The sequence below is a fragment of the Dipodomys spectabilis genome, unplaced genomic scaffold, assembly GCF_019054845.1.
Source record: "Dipodomys spectabilis isolate Male_0828 unplaced genomic scaffold, ASM1905484v1 ptg000241l, whole genome shotgun sequence".
NCBI classification, from domain to species: Eukaryota; Metazoa; Chordata; class Mammalia; order Rodentia; family Heteromyidae; genus Dipodomys; species Dipodomys spectabilis.
In genome coordinates this window covers 7,089,490-7,110,375 of record NW_024870918.1, presented here as the reverse complement: position 1 = coordinate 7,110,375, position 20,886 = coordinate 7,089,490, and the positions used below count along the sequence as shown (strand labels likewise).

The 20,886-nt window shown below is 42.4% G+C and overlaps 1 protein-coding gene across 1 annotated transcript in view; it reads right to left on the bottom strand.

Moving 5' to 3' along the window:
- Window positions 1–10,621, bottom strand: part of Gda (guanine deaminase) — a 75,266-nt gene extending 64,645 nt beyond the window's left edge. Inside the window, exon 1 of the mRNA XM_042699391.1 lies at window positions 10,456–10,621. Coding sequence (XP_042555325.1) covers window positions 10,456–10,578 — 123 coding nt within the window. The 5' untranslated portion in view covers window positions 10,579–10,621. The remainder of the gene's footprint in view (window positions 1–10,455) is intronic.
- Between the last annotated feature and the right edge of the window lie 10,265 nt (window positions 10,622–20,886).

Genomic DNA, 20,886 nt, shown 5'->3' with positions numbered 1-20,886 from the left:
CCCACAAAAATAAACATATTTTGCAAGGCAAGCGCTCTACCACTGAGCCACTCTCCCAGCCCAAAAATAAATATATTTTGAAAGTGAAAGGCTGGAACAAAAGCTATCAAGCTAGTGGCCCCCATAGGCAGGTCAGAATCGCAATCCTAACATCAGATAAAATAGACTTCAAATTAAAATTAGTCAGAAGAGACAAAGCACATTGCATATTAATAAAGGGATCTTTTCTACAGGAGGCTCTAACTATTCTAAATATCTCTATGCCAAGTGCTGGAGCACCCAAATTCATCAAACCAACACTACTTAACCCAAAAGTCACACATAGATCCAAACACATTGATTTTTGGCGAGTTTAACACACCACTGTCATCTCTGGATAGATCAACCTGGCAGAAACAGAACTCAACAATTGCATAGAACAACTAGATTTAACAGACATCTACAGACTATTTCACTCAGCAGCATCAGAATATACATTCTTTGTGGCAGCACATGGAACATCCTCCAAAATAGATCATATTTTAGGTCACAGAGCAAATCTGTGCAAATTCAGAAATTTTGAAATTATTCCCTGCATTCTCTCAGACCACGATGGAATAAAATTAGAGCTCAACACCAAAAGCCACCATTGAAAAATTTGCAACTTACAACACATTGGTGACTCACCAGTGGGTCACCAAAGAGATCAGGAAGGAGACTCAAAAATGTATACTAACTTGACAGACCTTTAACAAATCTGAACAATAAAAGAAGAGAGCACATCCAAATAAGTAAAACCAGAGATGAGAATGGGAACATCACGACAGAAATAAGTAAGATCAGGAAATTATATAAATGCATGATTATATATAAAATTTATAATTTTATAATTATATATGAAATGTAAAATCATACATAATTAGATAATATATAAAATATATAATAAAATTATAACTATATGTAAAATTATACTGTGTAAACCTTTATGCTAATAAATTCAAGAATCTGGAAGACATTGAAGAATTTCTAGCAAATATTGATAAATCCAAACTAAACCAAGAAATCTAAATCAAATAAATAGACCCATGTCAAATGTTGAAAAAGAAACAGCAATAAAATAAAATAAAACAGCAAAAAAAATACATGATAAATCCAGGACCAGACAGATTCACAGCTGAATTTTACAAGGCTTTCAAAGGAAAACTCATTCCAATACTCCTCAAACTCTTCAACAAAATTGAAAATGAAAGATCACTACCAAACTCATTCTATGAAGCCAACATATCCCTCATCCCCAAACCAGATAAGGACTCATCAGTGAAAGAGAACTATAGGCCCGTCTTTTAATGAACTTCTCAATAAAATTCTGGCCAACTGACTTCAACAATTAATCCAAAAAAATCATACATGATGACCAAACAGGGTTCATTCCAGGGATGCAAAGCTAGTTCATTATATGCAAATGAATTAATGTAATTCAGCACATCAATAGGAGCAAGGACAAGAACCACATGATCATCTCAATAGATGCAGAAAAAGCATTTGACAAGATCCAACACCTTTTTATGATGAAAGCTCTGGAGAAACTAGGAATCCATGCAACATTCCTCAATATAATAGAAGCTGTGTATGACAAATCTACAGCTAGCATTATACTTAATGGCAAAAAGTTAAAAGCCATTTCCTCTAAAATCAGGAACTATACAAGGAAGCACACTGTCTCCACTCTTCTTCAATATAGTATTAGAATTCCAAGCCAGAGCAATAAAGCAAGAGACAAACAAAAATAAAGGGGATCCAAATAGAGAAAGAAGAATAACTCTCCCCTCTTTGCAGATGACAGGAGTCTGTATTTAAAGAACTCTATAAATTCTTCTCCCAAGTTACTTGAGCTGATCTGAAACTTTGGCAAAGTAGCAGGATATAAAATTAACTCATAAAAATCAATAGATTTTCTGTATGCCAACAATGAGAAGAGTGAAGCTCAAATCAGGAAAGCAATTCCTTTTGTAATAGCCAAAAAAAAAAAAAAAACCTAGGAATTAACTTAACCAAAGATGTGAAGGACCTCTATAACGAGAACTTTAAAAACCTGAGAAAGGAATTTAAAGCAGATTTAAGGAAGTAGGAAAACCTCCCATGCTCCTGGATTGGGAGGATTAACATTGTGAAAATGGCAATACTGCCCAAAACTACAAACTCAATGCAATACCCATCAATAGCCTCCCCCAAAATTCTTTAAGGTAATAGAAGAAGCAATCCAAAAATTCATATGGAATAACAGAAGACTCTGATTAGCAAAAACAGTCCATAGCAGGAAGAACAGTGCTGGAGGAATATCAACACCAAACTTCAAACTCTGTTATAAAGCCGTGGTTATAAAAACTGTTAGGCACTGTCACATGAACAGGCCTGAGGACCAATGGAATAGAACTAAAGATCAAGAAATGAACCTGCAGATCCGCCTCCTAATCTCTGACAAGGGAGCCAAAAGAACAGGATGGAAGAAAGACAGCTTCTTCAACAAATGGTGCTGGCAGAATTGGCTATACATGTTTAGAAAGTCGAAGTTAGATCCTTATATATCACTCTGCACCAGAATCAACTCCAAATGGATTAAAGACTCAATGTAAAATCAGATATCCTGAAAATACTATAGGAAGGAATAAGAGAAACACTAGGGCTCCTTGGCACAGGTCAAAATGTTCTCAATAAAGACACAGAATCACAACAAATCAAAGAAAGATTGGATAAATGGGATTGCATGGAATTTCAGAGCTTCTGCATGACAAAGGACATAGCTCACAAGATCAATAGAAAGCCCACAGATTGGGAGAAGATCTTCACTAGCCATACAATAGACAAAGGCCTCATATCTAAAATAAATTATAGCTCAAAAAATTAAACCTCCTAAAAACAAATCCTCAAAGAAACAACCATCTCATTAATAATAAGCGGGCTAAAGACTTAAAGAGAGACTTCTCTGAAAAGGAAATAAGAATGGCCAATAGACACATGAAGAAATGTTCCATATCTCTGGCTATAAAAGAAATGCAAATCAAAACAACTTTTAAATTCCAACTCACTCCGGTTAGAACGGCCATTATCAAAAAAAAAAATAATAATAACAGATGCTGGTGGGGATGTGACCGAAAGGGAATATTACTAGGCTGTTGGTGGGAATGTCAACTTGTTCAGCCCCTCTGAAAAGCTGTGTAGGGGTTCCTCAAAAGGCTAAACATAGAGCTCCCCTATTACCCAGCAGTTCCACTCCTGGGCATTTACCCAAATGACCACAAACAAGGCCACACCAAATCTATCAGCACAACCATGTTCATTGCAGTGTTATTTACCATAGCTAAGCTGTGAAATAAACCCAGATGCCCCTCAGTAGATGAATGGATCAATAAAATATGGTATATATACACAATGGAATTCTATGCCTCCATCAGAAAGAATGATATCGCCCCAGTCATAAGGAAATGGAAAGACTTGGAAAAAAATCTAGTGAAGTAAGCCAAGCCCAAAGAAACATAGGCTGCTGGTTCCCCTCATTTGTAATAATTAGTATATGTCTGGGATAGTTCTAGCAAAGGATCACAATAGCTCAATAGCAATGTACATATGACCTTATAAAATAATGCTAACTGAAATGAACTACAAGATATGGAAATGAGGTTGCTGTTTTGTTCTTAGTGTACTGTATGCAGTCATTTCTTTTTCCTTTCATTTTTAATTCCTCCCTTTGGTTTACCCTCTGTTGTCACTGTTCTTCATTTCAGTACCCTCTGTAGTATATATAAGTTTATCTGATTGGGGGATTGAAAGGGGAATCACAGAAACAGTGAGACAAAGGAAAACAAAGATACAATGCAACTGCAACAGTGATACTCACAAGACACCATATTAGAAGTAAACCGTACAGCTTGGGAGAAAGTCTGTGGGGAGGGATAGCATGAGAAAATGAGTGTTGGGGTAAAAATGTTCAACAAGAATTGTACTTATTTCCTTACTTATGTAACTATAACCCCTCTGTACATCACCTTTACAATAAAAAAGAAAAAATAATTAGCTCCAAGAAAAATAGTATTCAATCCAGGCACCAGTGGCTCAGACCTGCGATCCTCGCTACTCAGGAGGCTGAGATCAGAGGATTGCAGTGTGAAGCCAGCCCAGGCAGGAAAAGTCTGTGAGACTCTTATCTCCAATAAAAACTACTCAGAAGAAGCAAGAAGTGGTGTTGTGGCTCAAGTGGTAGAGTGTTAGCCTTGAGTGACAAGAAGCTCAGGGACAGAGCCCAGGCCTTGAGTCCCAGGACTGGCAAAAACAAAAAATTAGCATTCAACAATATTGGAATACTGGGAATACTGGGAAAAAGAAGAGAAAATGGGATGTTCCTGTAATATTTTTAGCCAAGAGACAACACAGGGCTGGGCAGGGATAATGGCAGCATGGACAGTCCAATGGAAACATGACTGAGCTTCACTACTGATGAGAGTACCTGAAAAAATGCTGACCATTTTGACCAACAAGAAAATATGAAGCTGGGCACAGTGACTCCTGTAATCCTAGCAGTGAAGGAGCTAGAGATGAACAGTTTGTGATTCACAGGCAGCCCAAGCAAAGAAGCTCTTGAGATCTCATCTCAACCAATAAAAGCTGGATATGCTCAGCCTATCTGTGTCATGCAAGCGACGGAGAAAAGCATAAACAGGAGGATCACGGTCCATTCTCACCTGGTATAAATGTGACCCTATTTAAAAAAATAATAACAAATGTAAAAGGGCTAGGAGCATGGTTCAGGTGCCAAGGCCCTAAGATTCATATCCTGTACTGCCAAGAAAAAAAAAAGAAGAGAAAGAGAAGGCTCCAGTCAATCCTTTCAAAAATATTGTAAACAGTAATGGGTTTAACAGGAGTCCTTCTAACTTTCCTCCTTAATTCTTTAATAGCTCTTCCCTTTTTGGGTGGCAATCTACGTGCTAAGGAGAGGAGGCCTTACCTGAAGAGTTGAGATGTTAATTACTAAGTGATCTTTTCTGAGCATTTCTATAAATTCGCCCATCTTTGTCTGGGATGTTCATAGTTATCACTTAACACAGAGAATTTGCAGAAGAGTAATGTAAAGCAGTTACCCTGAGGAGGTGGAAGCCATTCAAGATGTGTTGTAGAAGACATGCCTTAACTGAAAAACACCCAAAGCCCAGCCTCACAGCAACCCACTTCCCTCCCTGTGAAAGAAGATGGAGCTCTGAGGCCCTTGTCCCTCTAGCCTCTTCAGGGCTACCTTTGAATAAATCTATTCCTTTCTACACTCACTGCCCAACTCCTGGAACTTGAGTGGTGATGGGCAATGCCTTTGATGCCTGATAGCAATGTGAGTCTTCATAAAGCATTTTACTGTTGATGGCTGATGCATGGAATTCCAGTACTCTGGGCAGGACATAGAGAAAGGAGAAAAGAGAGTTTGAGGCCAGTTTAGGCCACAGAGCTGTCTCAATTAAAGCTTAAAAAAATTAAAAGAAGGAAAAGAGGGAGGGAGGAAAAAAAGGAAGCAGGTGAGAAGGAAAAAAAGTGCCCAACTAACAGAGGTTTAGACAATAAGTATCTCACGGAGAACCCAAAGCTAGGCAGTTGTACAGATAGCGACATGGCACAAATATGTCAGAGACTGAGGTGCTATGTCGGAAATCCTCCTCACATCTGATGGTGGTAGCAGCTCCATGTATCCATCCTCATGTGTGAACACCTTAAAAATAAAGAAGGGCCTCTCTTTCCACATCCCAGAAGCTTCTGAGGAGACTTCTGGCATGTCAAAATGTCATCACCTGCCGCCCTTAGCTGGGGGAAGGCCTATCTGGTCAAGGGCCTAGGACACCAATGATCAACTGGCACTGTAATGTGTCCATATGCCACGCATGTTACAGACTGATCAAATCCAGCATGCGTTAACTTTAAAAAATAAAAACCAGCATGGCTATTTAGAGTGAGTAACATCGTGACATCATGTACAAAGAAATTTCTTTCTACCAAACAGAAATCCGCATGATGATTCTGTGGCATCTGGGCATGAAACCTGCTTTTGATGGGAGCTCTGTTCCTATTTCAGCAGCCTCAGAAGGATGGCTTAGCCCAGTTTTCCTCTCCAAGATGAGTAGGCTATCCAGAGTTCTGAACCTGGCAACAGGGATCTTCCTCCTCCCAAGCAGAAAGGAAATTCAGAACCAGTAGGCTTTATGAGCTCAGGCTAAGCAGACAATCTGCAAAGCAAGATCAGCAGTAGTCTCAGGTGAAATCAAGCTATGGCCTCTCGTCAGGCTTGGAGGTGATGAACGTTGGGCCCCTTCCCCTTGTCAGGGCTAGTTAGCCTTGTTCTGCAAGTCAATGCAGCTCAGGCTACTTCCTCTGCCTAGAAGAACCTTCTCCACCTCAAATCACAGCTACCTTACAGATGTGACTGCAATTCACCCTTCTGATCACTATTTAGATGTCACTTCAATTGAGGGAAACCTTTCCTCACCCCCAGACTAGCTCATGTCCTGACAGGTGATAGGAGAGTCCATGAATGTGTTACTAGATTATCGACCTTCCTAAGGGGGAGGTTTTATGCTTTATTCGTTGATTGACCTCCAGCGATGAATCTGGTACGAGACTCAGGAAGTAACCCACTTTTATTACAGCAAACAACCTTAGCAATGTGGCTAACATGTAAGCGTTTAAGATAAGGACTCAGGGAAGCAGCTACTACAGTAAAGAGACCATGGCCTTTGGCCCATATTTTGAAAGCCAGCTATACCACCACCATCTCTAGATGCATGATCTCGCAAGTCTCCGCTCCATCATCTGTAAGGGGAATAACAATGGCACCGATCAAGATGCATTGTACACATAAACTGCCTTGTTACATGGCAAAAATATTCAATATGTAACCTAAAATTAAGATAAGTAAGGGAAGAGGTGGGTTCGGAGAGGGCCTGGGAGGGGCAGGCGAGAAGGTGGAAAAGGGTGACACTGATCAAGATGCACTGTCTTCATAAACTGCTTTGGAGAAATGCTCTTGAGCTCTCTCTTCCCAGGTGCATCTTTGAGGGGATGAGTTGATGGACAGCATACCCAGCTGAGGTCTAGCATCTGGTTCCCCCACACACACACATACCCCAGTTCCTTGTAAGCCGTGGCTACCTTTTCTGCACTTGGCCTACAGAAGTACCACCACAGGGAAGCACACAAAACACTATAGAAAGCCAAAGGTTTAAGGATTTGGTCAAAGCAATAGAAGAAAAGGGACAGAAAAAAACATGGTGCACACTAAACATCCACTGTCAGGCAGTTTCTTATATTAGCGCCTTCAGTCTCTGATTCAATCTCATTACTCAACAAGTTCAGGGAAGTTAGGTGTCTTGTTCTCTGAATCCAAGTAAATAACTGTAAGTAACTGGTGGAAACTCCTACTTCAACCCAGGTCTTTGATTCTCCATAGGACTTGCTTCTGCCCCCACCCTGGGGCACGAGTTCTAAAAACATCCCTCTTCCTCCTTCTTGTCTCTGGGTAAGACTGTCCCCAGACATCTTGATCTGCCTTCAAAGTCATTCTGACCCTGGTACATGTAGGAAGAAGCAGGTACATTAGTAATATTTCCGTATGCTGCGTCGCAAGATTAATTAAATATTTGCAAATGAATTGTCCATGTTGGAGACTTATTTTTAAAAAGCTGCATGCTGCTTAACTGGGAAAACTCCTCTGAATTGAAGAGGCCCAATCTCAGGATTGGAGAAGAATTTTTTCAAGCTCATCTAATTTAGAATGAGCTTTATTTGATGAATCAAGCATAGTTACTCATCACTCTTTTCTGTGCTTTGAAGTGAGGGCTGCAGTCTAGAAGGAAGGAGTACAGAGAAACCCATACCCCCTTTCTCTGAGATGATGCCCCAGACCTAGGTTCAAAAACAAAAAGTGGTCTGGGTGCATGTTACCCAGCTGGTCTCATCACACAACTCACAGATCAGAGTGACTCCAAATGTAATCCACCCACTCTCTGGCTGGAACACCTGGGATATTTGTTACAATTCATGTTCTGGAGCCACACTAGGCTTGTGGATTCAGAATCTCAGAGAAAGGAACTCAGGAATCAGCATTTTAATATCTACCCTCTCCTGTTCCCAATACTCACCCCAGGAATGAACTCATTCAAAATTTAAAGATCATGATGATCCCACATATTCATTTATTTATTTCAAAGGGATATTATTTTCTTCTCTGAGCCTTCAAAAGCTTTAAATAATAGACAATACTAGATAAAGCAACGTATCCAAGCAATTATAAAGGCAAGGAGTTTTCTGTTTCAACATGAAGGATATCAAACCTTGAAATGTCTATCACACACTCTCGTTTAAACACTAGCTATCAATCCACTGACCAGGGAATTGGAGCTGTAGATCTAAGCCATTCCATTAGCTCACCTTTGCAGTCAATTCCTAGTTAGTTTTATCATGGGAAGGAAGAGCACATTCTCTAAATTTATAGTCTCAGTCAGCTCCCTAGTTAGGAACAGAGTTCCTGACTCAACCATTAATTGTATGTTCAGGACACTTATCTTCTTCATCTGCCCTACTATCAGTAGAGGTAAAATTTTAGATAACTTCTTTTCTCCCTCTTCTCCACAGTTAATGCCAATCCTCAAACTCACGGTCTTGACCACTATCCTACCGATCAGAATTGAATGGGGACAATCAATGAGAGAGAAAAGAAAGAGAGGAAGAAAGGAAGAGAGGAAGGGGAGGGAGAGAGGGAGTGTGGGAGGAAATGAAAGAAGGAAGGAAAGAAGGAAGGAAGGAAGGAAGGAAGAGAAGAAGGAAGGGAGGAAGGAAGAAAGAGAGGAAGGAAGGAAGGAAGGAAGGAAGGAAGGAAGGAAGGAAGGAAGGAAGGAAGAGAGGAAAGAGAGAAGGAAGGGAGGGGGGAGGGAGGAAGGAAGGAGAGAAGGAGGGAGGCAGACAGACAAGAGAAGGGAAGGGAAGGGAAGAAGGAAGAAGGAAGATGGGTTAAGCCCTGAACAGCTCTTGATAAGACTAACACTTCAATCTCTGATAGAGGATTCAGGGACGTAAGTCCCTGAAACTTGACTCATATCTCCATACAATGGTTCACTGTCTAAGGGTTTCCACCTGCATTCATATGAGCTTAAGAGTTTTATCACCTTGGAAACACAACAGCAGGATCTCCAAATATGCAGAGAATTTTTTTTAAGCATCATAAGAAAACAGGGCTTGTTTACTGCACCCATACCCCTCCCTCCGACCGTCTGAGCCACGACTCAAAGCTATCACTGATTCGGAGGCCTCTTTGATCAGGAACAGTGTCTTGAACCTGACAAATCACACACTTACATACTTCGACCAAACCGATGGTTGGAAAACAGTTCAAAAAATTACCCTATTCCCAGATTTATTTTTTTCTTGTAAAAACAGAGTGGCTTCCCTTATCCAAGTGGCCAAGCAACAATTGCTAATACAGTCACCAACTCTGTGGATGGGGCAGTGAGGATTAGCCATCAGGTTACCTGTGCTATTTGTAGAAGAAATTCTGATGGAGGAAGAAAAACCAAAATATGGAAGAAGATAAACTCATAGAAGACATTTTGGACCTTAAAATGGAAGTGCTTGTTTTGTTGCAAGTCGCCGTGTGTGTGTGGGTGTGTGTGTGTGTGTGTGTGTGTGTGTGAGAGAGAGAGAGAGAGAGAGAGAGAGAGAGAGAGAGAGAGAGAGAGAGAGAGAGAGAAACAGAGGAGAGACAGGAAGACAGGCAGACAGAGAGGGAGAAAGAGAGAGAGAGAGAGAGAGAGAGAGAGAGAGAGAGAGAGAGAGAGAGGGAGGGAGAGAATTTCTCTAGGACCATCCTTTCTGGTGTTAGAAGGAGTTACATCCTGTGTCATTAGTGCGTTTTGTCTGTGGAATGATCTGCGGAAGAAGTCAGTCCTGGGCTTACTCTGTGTACTCAATTCGGTAAATAACCCTGACACACGACCTCTCTCCTCTGTCCGTTCTTTCACAACAAATCCAGCCTATTTCATGGGGCATCTACCCTGTGCCAGGCACAGAGAGCCGCATGCTGGCGTATTGGAGATGGGGAGCATGGGGAGCGGGGTTCCCTGGCCTTCCCCCCTTCCACCGCAGCCCCTAGCTGTTGAAGCCTATGGGGTGTGGGTACTTCAGGGTCTCCCCTGTCCCGTCCTCCCCCACCCCGGTTTCCTGGCTTTGAGGTTACTCATGACTCCCTGAGCCCATCAGCCCATCAGCCACGCGTTCCCCAAGTTCAACTCCAGATCCCAATAACGCGTGCGCTGGGGAGCGAACCCCCGGGACGGGGTAGCAGCGCTTGGCGCTGTCCTTCTCCTGGGGTCCTGACCAGGAGCGAGTGCCAGCCCCCACCCCACTCCCTTACACCCCCCGCCCCCCGCCCCGAACCCGCAGCCTCCTCACTTTGCCGCCGTCGCTCACGCCCAGCAGGTGATCCCGGAGCACCTCCATGGGGCAGGTCGGGGTAGAGTGGACGAAAGTCCCGCGGAAGATGTGCGCCAGGGGCGCCACGCGGGCGGCACCCATGTCAGCGGCGGGGCGAGGCGCGCGGGGTCCGGGACGGAGCGGGGCGCGCGGGGTCCGGGGACCGAGCGGGGCGCGCGGGGCAGCGGCGCGGGGACCGACCGGCTGCGCGCAGGGCGGGCGGGCGCGGGGCTCGTCGGTCCACTCCCCGCGTGTCCCCACCTGGCGCGCGCCTGCCCCCTGCGGGCCGCGCCCAGGGGCTGGCTCTTTGCCTCCTGGATGCCAATAGGATGTTCCTCCCGCGAGTTGGCTCCCCCGTGGGGTGTGGCTTCTCTCCCCACCCCACGCCCCTGGCGGGAGTGTGGGGATGTGTTAACCCTCTGAGCTCTCAGGACCAACGTCCTGCACCTGGTTTTAGTTTGCACACACGCGCGTTGGCCTGGCTTCTCTGCCCCCCCCCCACACCCCCGCTGAGATTCTTCATATTGGGAGGGCCAGGTTTTGAACTCGCACCCGCTGAGGGAGAGGTGAGGGGTGAGGCCTTCCAGTTTCTCTGAGCTGCAGAGTATATGGATATATTGAATAAATGAATACACACACACACACACACACACACCGCCTTCCCCCAGTTTCGGGTAGCATGTCTTACCTGACTTATTTGGGGACGGGGGGGTATGCAGATACTGGAGCTTGAACTCAGTGCCTGGCCACTCTCCCTTAGCAGTTAACTTAAGACTTGAGCTCTACCACTTGAGCTACAGCTCTTCTTTCCACTTTTTGCTGGTTAATTCGAGATAAATGTCTCATGGACATTGCTGCCTGGGCTGGCTTCGAATTGTGATCCTCAAAGCTCAGCGTCCTGAGTAGCTTGGATTACAGGCATGAGCCACCAGCGCCCTGCTTTTTTTTTTTTAATATATATATATATATTATTGTAAAGATACTGTACAGAGGGGTTACAGTTATCTGAGTAAGGTAATGAGTCCATTTCCTATCCAGCATTGTTACCCCTCCTTTGTTTTACCCCTACCATCCCTTTCCTCCCCACCTCCCCAACCCCTTCCTCTCTCCCCCTCCCCCAAGTTGTAAAGTTCGTTTTCAACATAGTGTCTTGTACATCTTGTTGTTACAATGGGTCAACCTGTACCCTTATTTCAGACTTTTTTATTTCCCTTCCCCTCCCCAAATCAGAAAAATGTATATACAAGATGCAGGGTACTGTAATCAAATACAGTGAAAACAGGGGTTATAACATAGGGGAAGAACATACAAAGGAAACCAAAACAAAATCACATAGAACATTATCAGAACATTAAAAACAACAGCAAGAAAGATAAAAAACCTCTTGTGCCCCTATCTTGGGGTTCATTTTGTTTAGCATCATCTTATAGGATGCTATGTACATAGCTTTTGACCTTTTCTGCTTGTCCTAGACATATACTAGTTATTGCAGATAAGGGAAACCATGGGACCTATGTTACTTTGGGCCTGGCTTACTTGACCTTATTGACCCTACATCCAGTGATAAGTCTGGATATCAGCGTTTTGGTCCTTCTACCCATCCATAGACAGTTCCCAGAGCAACTGTTTCTCCATGTCCAAAGTAAATGACTGATTTCACCTCCAATTCTAGCAAGGGAGAAAATGAAGTTCTCAAACAATGCAGTAGAAAAGGCAGTGCACCCAAGCAGCAGAATTAGGAATCAAAACCAACCAAAGGGTTCTGATTAGGGCAAACTTACCCCGGAGAGCAGCATCCCAAAGCCTGCAAGTCACAGCCCCTCTACAGTGGCCTCCTTAGCACCAGAAAGACCAAGGAACCAGGCGCAGGGTCTTTGAACATAGCATTTGTTCAGCATCTGAAGCTTCCCATGAATCTTGATGTGGCCACTCTTCTCAACACTGCTTTGCCTCTGGTGGTAGTTGTTTGGAGTCGCCTATCCTGACCAGCCAGATAGAAGCAACCCCTTCTACCCACCAAGTTCCTATTCCATGAATCCATCTTCTCTCTGCCACCACCTTGATCACATCCATTGTTCTTCATTTCTTCCCAGGAATTCCTGTTTCTGCCACATGCGCATGTCCACATTAGCAGTACCACAAGAGCAGGAGATTTTCTTATGCCTGGAACAGTGTCTGGTTTCTTCCCATACATTTTTATTGAGTAAAAGAATGAATGAATTTTCTGTGAGCTGGCAGTAACCCACTATGAATGTTTACTGTGACTCTTCTGTGAAGGGTGAGGAGTCATTACAAGGTCTGAGCAGGATTTTATCTGAATTGTGGCATTACATTAAAGGAATTAGCCATCCTTTCTCAGTTCCTTTATCTCCTCCATACCAAGGCCAAGGGCTAACAAACTTAAATTGCAGGAGACTTAGTGTTCTAACATCTCAAATCTCAAGATCTAGAAAACCCTTTGGTCCCAGGAACATGGTTATTGTGTGGTCAACCTACCAGGAGTTTAAAATTTTAGATAGATAGATACATAGATAGATACATAGATAGATACATAGATAGAATGATAGATAGATGCATAGATAGATAGATGCATAGATAGATAGATAGCTCTTCTTTAAGTAGTTGTACAGAGGAATTGCGAGTCAACAAATGACTTTGTAAGTATCACATACCTTGATCAATATCATCCCTGTCATCTTTCTCTCCCATCCCTTCCAGCCCAAACCCTTACCTCAATTTTCTTAGTTTCATAGTATATGTTTGAATAGTTTCACTGTGTTTTTTCCCCTCAACAAAAAGAAAATTAGGTGTTCTTGAGGCTGAGACCATTGCATTTGCTCTTGGAGACCTCAGTACTTCTTGATATACAGGCTCTTCGTCTTTTTTTTTTTTAATTTTTAATTTTTGGGTCCAGTCGTGGGGCCTGAACTCTGGGCCTGAGCGCTGTCCCTCAGCTCTTCAGTTCAAGGCTAGCGCTCTACCACTTGAAGGCTCTTTGTCTTCAGGTCATTGCTGGCCCAACAACCAGCACACAGAAGACATTCTCTGGGTCTAAGCCTGTATACACTTGCCTTGGGAAGAAAGAGTTCAATTTGGTATTTTAAATAGATCGGTTAGTTCCTAAAACAGATACACAGAGTTAATCATTTTTAAGGGTGGTAAACATGAATGTCCAAAAATTGATCACATTTGTTCTGTGATTTCGAATATGGTATATACCATTTCTGGGCATAGTAGAACATGCTTATAGTCCTAGCTACTTGTGAGGTTGAGACTCCTTCAAGTTCAGGAGTTTAAGGCCATTTTAGACACCATCATGAGACAGCTCTCCTCCCAGAGAAGGGGTTGCTGTGGAGGCAGCTCAGGGGTAGAGTGCTTTCCCACCATGCACCTTAGCACTGCAGGAAAAGAGAGAGAGAAGGAATAGCACTTTATGCAGTTATTTAAAGCAATGGGGTAAATATGTACTACCATTAGGAAAAAATATATAAAACATCAAGCTTTTGAAATTGCATTTGTATTATGATTACAATCATGAAAAAAGCCATAAGCATATAGAATTGAAAAGGAATCAATACAGCAATATAAATTTTTCTTTTGAGGTGATGGAGATAGTTTTATTGCGATGTTCACTACCATTATCAAGTGGGTGAGTAAGCATAACATAGCTTAAAATACTAAATATTAAATTAAAAATGACCACAATGGCCTCCCCTAGCAAGCAGCTAAATGTTAGCTCTTCGGAGCAATGCATAGTTCCCATCCACTGCCAGTCAAGAGGTAGGTACCTGGGCTCAGGATCTAGAAACTAGAAACCAGCCCCGAAATATTGATTTCCCTGTTATTCTCACTGGATCTCCACTCTCTGACTTGATGATACCTTTAAACTGACGGTGCTCCTGCAAGGTTGACTCCTATCCTGTGTCTCTGGGGAAAATCTGAAGTTTGGAGGAGGAAGGGGGTGCAGAACTTTCCTATTCAACCCCAGAACACAGCTCAGGCACCTTCAGTGTCTACCTCCTCACACACACACACACACACACACACACACACACACACACACACACAGAGCTGATCCTTCTGTTTCCAGGCTTTACACATGCTCTTCTTGCTTATGGCTTCTATTCCCACCACTGGATACAACTCCTGCCCTGTTTCCCCACCCACTTTCCACCTGGTAAAGGTTCTGCTAGGTTGCCTACTCCACCTCTCTTCTCCTCTGTTCTCTCTCTCTATCTCTGTCTCTCTGTCTCTGTCTCTCTGTCTATGTCTGTCTCTCTGTCTCTGTCTCTGTCTCTCTCTCTCTCTCCGGGCATTGAATCTTCCTCTTTTGTGATTCTAGGGGGCTGACATTGTTCCTGTGCTCTTCATCACCCACCCACCCCTCACTGGCAGGACTGTGTGCTCCCAGACCATATTCTTTTCCTTCCTTCCACTCTCTTACTTCTCTTCTTTCTTCACATAATGCCTTGTCAACAGGAAGCGCTCAGTAGATTTCTTATAGGAGTGTTGAATTTCAAGCAACAGTTCTTTTGCCAAATTGTAGTAATAAAAATTAAAGGCTACATAATAGATCTATGTCATTAGTGAGCAATTCATTGGGACTAGAATGTGAAAGCTTTTGGTGCATTTATTTAGACTTCCTTCCAACACTTCATCATGAAAATTTTCAAGCAGTCAGAAAGGCCGGATGCTTCATTTCTCAGGATCACAATGCTTCCCAGTTCTGATAGACTCAAGTCCCCAAATGAGACAAGACCAGTGTAAGGTTTAAACCTGGAATGAGGGAAGGGCTACACTGTACTACCATCAGATTCCTATGCGGGTCATCTCACTGATACCTGCAGCAAGTCAATCCCTCCTGCAAAAGACGACAAGTGGACTGTTCAAACCATTTGTTGTCCATGGCTCACGCCTATGGTCCTAGCTACTCAAGAGACTGAGACCAGAGGATCAAGTTCAGTGCCAGCCCAAGGGGACTAACCTGAGAGACTCTAATCTCCAATTAACTAGCAAAAAACAAAGCCAGAACTGGATGCATAGTGCAAGTAGTAGAGCACCAGCTGCAAGTAGAAAAGATAAATAAGAGTGTGAGGCCATGAATTCCGGCTCCAAAACCACCACAACAAAAGGCTTTGTCTTCCACAACAGCTTATCAACAAGGGCTACGAATCGGAAGAGAATGTATTTTAATCATTTCACAGCTAAGAAGACAGGTTCAGGGAGGTTGGCTTGCCTAGCCTCTTCGTATGAACAGGGTCTTGACGTCTCCCATGGTCAGGCTGTCTCATTCCCGTAGACATTCCGCTCTTCCAGGACTCACTGCATGGTGGGCTGCAGAGGTTTCTAACTTTCACCTTGTTCATGGTTTCTCATAGAGGCTGGGACACCGATCTAGCTTGAAATGAAAGAAAGCTGGGGAAACTGTGAACCTTGAGAAGAGTAGACCAATCTGCCTGGGTCAGGGAGAATAATTCATATTTTCATGGAGGCATGGAAAGTGAAGTACAAATGGGTTAAATGAGAAGCCATTTGCTCTCTTCTATCTAGGAGAGGAGTTGTCATTGCTTGGTGAAATGAATGCCTGCCTATTTTATTTATTCTCTTAGTGTAGCTAAATCTATCAGTTTCCATGGTGCCCTGTGTTCACCATGGAAACTCTGACATGCTCGTATGCTTTAAGGGGGAAAAAAAATACACCAAAAATTTGAGATGGGATAAATGCATTCCTTTTAAAACTGTGTTCTTCTGAGTGGGAGGCTTTGATGGGTAGCAAATCACAAAGATCTCAGTTCTGAAGTAAGAACGCAGGCTGGCCTATCCATCAAAAAAGGACCTTTGTGCCCATCTCCAGATTACTTTATCTGTAGAGCAGTAAATATATCCGTATCTAACTTCTGCAATTACTGGCAGTAGAGAAATGGTCCAACCCACATTTTGTTGTTTTATGAGAATTTACTGCTAGTGTGTGTGTGTGTGTGTGTGTGTGTGTGTGTGTGTGTGTGTGTGTGTTTCCCAATTATTTGCTCATTCAAGTATTTACTGGGCATCTATTTTATAACAGACACTATGCTAAGCCCTGTGGTTATGACTATGTATAGCACAGATGTTGTCTTGTATGTGTAAAACGTACACTAGTCTTATTTCTACCAGATCCAAGAATAAGAACTAATAAGACTACACACACGTGTAGGGACCAAAGACATAGGAGGGCAGACGTATGAGGATTGAGGTTTGAGGGAAGCCTAAGTAAAGTGAGTGCTAGACCTAATCTGCAGCACAAATATAAAGCAAAAGGACTATGGGCATGACTCAAATGGTAGAGCACTTGCCTGGCCAGCACAATGCCCTGGATTCAATCCTCAGTTACTGTACATGCACAAAGCTGAAAATAATAATAATAATTATTATTAATAATTTTCATAGTATTACCATGATATTGACTTAGAATGATTGGTGAATATTACGTACGAGTCAAACCTAAATGGTATGGGCTGGGAAGGTGGCTCAGTGGTAGAGCGCTTGCCTTGCATGCCTGAGACCCTGGGTTCGATTCCTCAACACCACATAAGCAAAAAGAAAAAAGCCGGAAGTGGTGCTGTGGCTCAAGTGGTAGAGCGCTAGCCTTGAGCTGAAGAGCTGAGGGACAGTGCCCAGGCCCAGAGTTCAGGCCCCATGACCGGACCCCCCCCAAAATGGTATGAGTTACTAATTGAAGACTGACATTGAGGTGACACATGGAGAACAGTAGAGAAGTATTTCTTTAGCATTCTCTGTTTTGAAGAAGTCTCCTTTTTATTTAAAAAAAAAAAGTAGCTACTTTATTACTTTGGTACAATTGACATATGTTCCTTAAAACAATTTGAGCAGTAAAAGAATACACAGCATCTTATTCCCCAGATACTTGTGAAGTTCTTAGAAAAATATTCAGGTACGGACATGACCACTCAGGTCTAGAAACTGACAGAAGGAAAAGCAAGCAGAGGCAAAGCTTCTACTAACTTGCAGAAAGGCATTCGAATTTGTAGAAATGCAGACATTTCCCTTGAATTTTAATGGAGAAGACTTCAAAATGAGAAGACTGGGCTTGTGATTTGAATTTGTTTTTTTTTTTTTAATCTAGGAATTATTTATCTATTTATTGTTTTTTCACATTAATTCTCCCTCCCCCTTCCCCACCCCCCTCCTCCGCCTTGTGAGGTTTTCACGAGGAAGTTACGATTTAACCTGTCCATCCACCCACGTGTCTAGGGCTTCTTGACCAGTTCCCCTCCACCGTTCATTCTTTCTTCCTTCTTCCTCCTGCGCCCAAGTTACTCAGGACCCTTTTATTTGCCGGGCAGATGCTGCGGCACTATACCACGTCTCCAGCCTGGTTTTGGTACAACTCATTTTCAGGTGGGTTTTTTTTTTTTAGTTCATTTTATTCTGCTAGGATTTTGCTCATTCCTGGATTGGGCATAACCTTCCTATTTTACACTTCCCACCGTGGCTGGCTGTCAGGTGTGTATCACTATACCCAGCTATCATGAAGAGGAAGTCTTGTGAACTTTTTTGCCTGGAGTGATCTCGCATCATTATCCTCCCTCCCAGTCTGAGTAGCTGGGCGTCCAGGTGGGAGCCACTGTGCACAACATTGATTTGAATTGAGTGTTATCATGGGGATTTTTATGGCAAGGAGCTTTACGTTTAAGGGAGAATTTAAGTTCCAGGTAAGCAGTGGTCTCCTGACTCACCTGTCCTGCTGATCCTGAGAGAGAATCAAGTCCCATTCAGCAGAGGTGAGCTGATGCCACTTCCCCACCACAACAGTAAACTCAAAGCAGACATGACTTAGCCAGCTCCCTTGGTGTACCTTTCCATTATAACATGCAGTATGAAGATATCTAATTTTTTTTCCTCCAAAGAACATGTGGTAAATAGAAGCAGTATCTTTGAGTCCTTATTCCAGCTCAAACACTAGCCAATAATATCTTGAGAAAGTTCTTCTTTTTGCACCTTGTCACCTACAAGTCACATAGTGTCATTGGTCTGTACTTACTCGCTCGCGAGAAGGTATTTTCTTATTTCTCTTGCCTCCTTTTGACATTGTAAGAGTATTTTATCAAGGAAGCTACTATAAGATAGAAACTCAATGAATTGCTTAAATAAATGATTCCACCATTTTTCATTAGTTATAGGCTAAAATGACTACTAGTCAGAGCTTCAGGTTAACATGAACTTCCTAGTATATTACCCTATTGAGCTCATATAAATAAAACCAGAAGCGGATCTAACAGTTCACTTGGTCCATGACTTCTATGCTAAGTTGAACAAATTTCTGCTTTTAGTATATTTTTTCAGATAGGGTCTCATGTTGTGTGCCTGGGCAGCCACAGAGGGGGATTATTCCACCTCTACCTTCTGCCTAGCTGGACAGGGATATGTCGCCCGACTCAGCTTTGTTCTGGGTAATAATTCTTCAACTGGAAAGGCTCATGATGACCTTTCAAGTAGCTGGATTGTAGGCATGCACTGATATACCTGGCCTGTATCTATGGAGAAAGATTTTCATGACCTTGAACATATAACCTTGAAGTCAATTTGTCCATGCCAGCATTATCATTTAGCTACTTTCCATAAGCTGAAATTTATTATAAAATCCAGTAAATTTGCATCGGATCAACAAAACATCTGGTTCAAATGAACCACCACAACAAAAAGAAATGGAAAAAACCTGTGCGTCGATCACTTGTGATCATCAAAATTTAGCCTGTTGATTATGAGGGAAAGTGCTAGAAAGAAGGCTTTGTGGGTTATGCATGGTTCATATGATTAAGACATTAGTAGACTTGTTGGATGAAGGACTATCTCTATAAAAACAACATGCCATGTAACTCTTGGAAAAAATATGAGGATAGAGACTATATCCTAAAATGTAATAAAAGCTTAATTATACAAATTCCCTTTCCCCAGTTAAACTTGATCAATTTTTGTTGTGGTCAAGCCTTCTTCATGTGCCGGGTAGGCTACGTTTCCCTGTGCCACTCAGTCACGTACCCTTTATCGTGTATTTGGTTAACAAACATCTGTTAAGCATCTCCTCTGTTCTGGGCCTTCCATTAGGCCCCAGGAAGCAAAAGAGTAAGAGAAAATAAAGCAAAAACCATGACTGTCACCCTTCAGAAGTTCCCAAGGTAATGGTGAAAACGGACAGGTACAAGAACTATGGGAGATTATACACAGAATAGTCCCCTCCCCAACGCTGGCACATTCCACTCACCCACTCCACATGAGACTTTGGAAGGACTAGGTCTCTCTCTTTTTTACTCCATGGTTACAGTGCTTAATGCAGTCCCTGGCATGTTATACACTCTCGACAGACATTAGATGCTTTAAGTACAAGGCTGAAGTTTATGCATCAGATATAAATATTTAAGTGACATTGATTCCTATCTCAGAAGATAAATGACTGAAGATATAGATCTGAGGCGATGAGTTTCAACTAAGTGTGGTTTTGTTCCCTGGAGCATGTTTGGCAATGTCTGGAGATATTTTTGGTTGTTTCCCTGGGGGTTGTGACTAGCACATTTGGCAGGGAGAGTCCAGAGAGACTGTTAACCATCCTAGGATGCACAATTGTTCAGTCCCGGTACTGATGGTACTGAGGTTGTCTAGGCAGTAACCCTCAGCTCCAGGATCTTAAAAGTTCAATGATCTTTGAGCTATTTGAAGCATGGTATAATCTGATAAAATAATGGACTTGAAAACAATCTTAAAATTAACATCATTTTTTATATTATTCTTGGAGGATGGCCTGCTGTCAGTTTTCCAGGGCAAAGAATGACCTTCAGCTCTTTTAGTTTTAATGTTCATGTTGAATCTGATTTGTATATTTATTTGTATAGAATATTCAGCCAAAGGTTGCATTTCAAAATCACATAATTTGTCCTAGCATGACTTTCTGAATCAGGACAAAATAAACCAGTACTTTCTTCCATGTGTCAGCTTTAAAGCTATGGGTATTACTATAAGGTTTTTTTGTTTGTTTTTTACTTTCTCCAGATTCATCAGCATACTGTTTTTGAAGGCACAGAGTATATTTTAAAAACAACTGGGTGTAATTGCTTAGGGACTAAGAGATGAATTTGGATGATTCAGGAAGTTGTAGTTTGTACGGGAATTGCCACTAGCAAAGGCTCATATACTGAAGACTTGGTCCTCAGCTGGTTGGCACTATTGTGAGGTGAATAGACATGAGAGGTGGATTTATCCAGAAGTGAGTTCAAACCTGAATGTACTATGAGGAGGCAGGTTCTGTTTGGAGGAACGAGGTCTGTTGAAGAAGTAGGGAAAAGGAACCTTATTTATTGTTGGTGGAAATGTAAATGAGTGTAGCCACGATGGAAATCAGTACAGATGTTTCTCAAA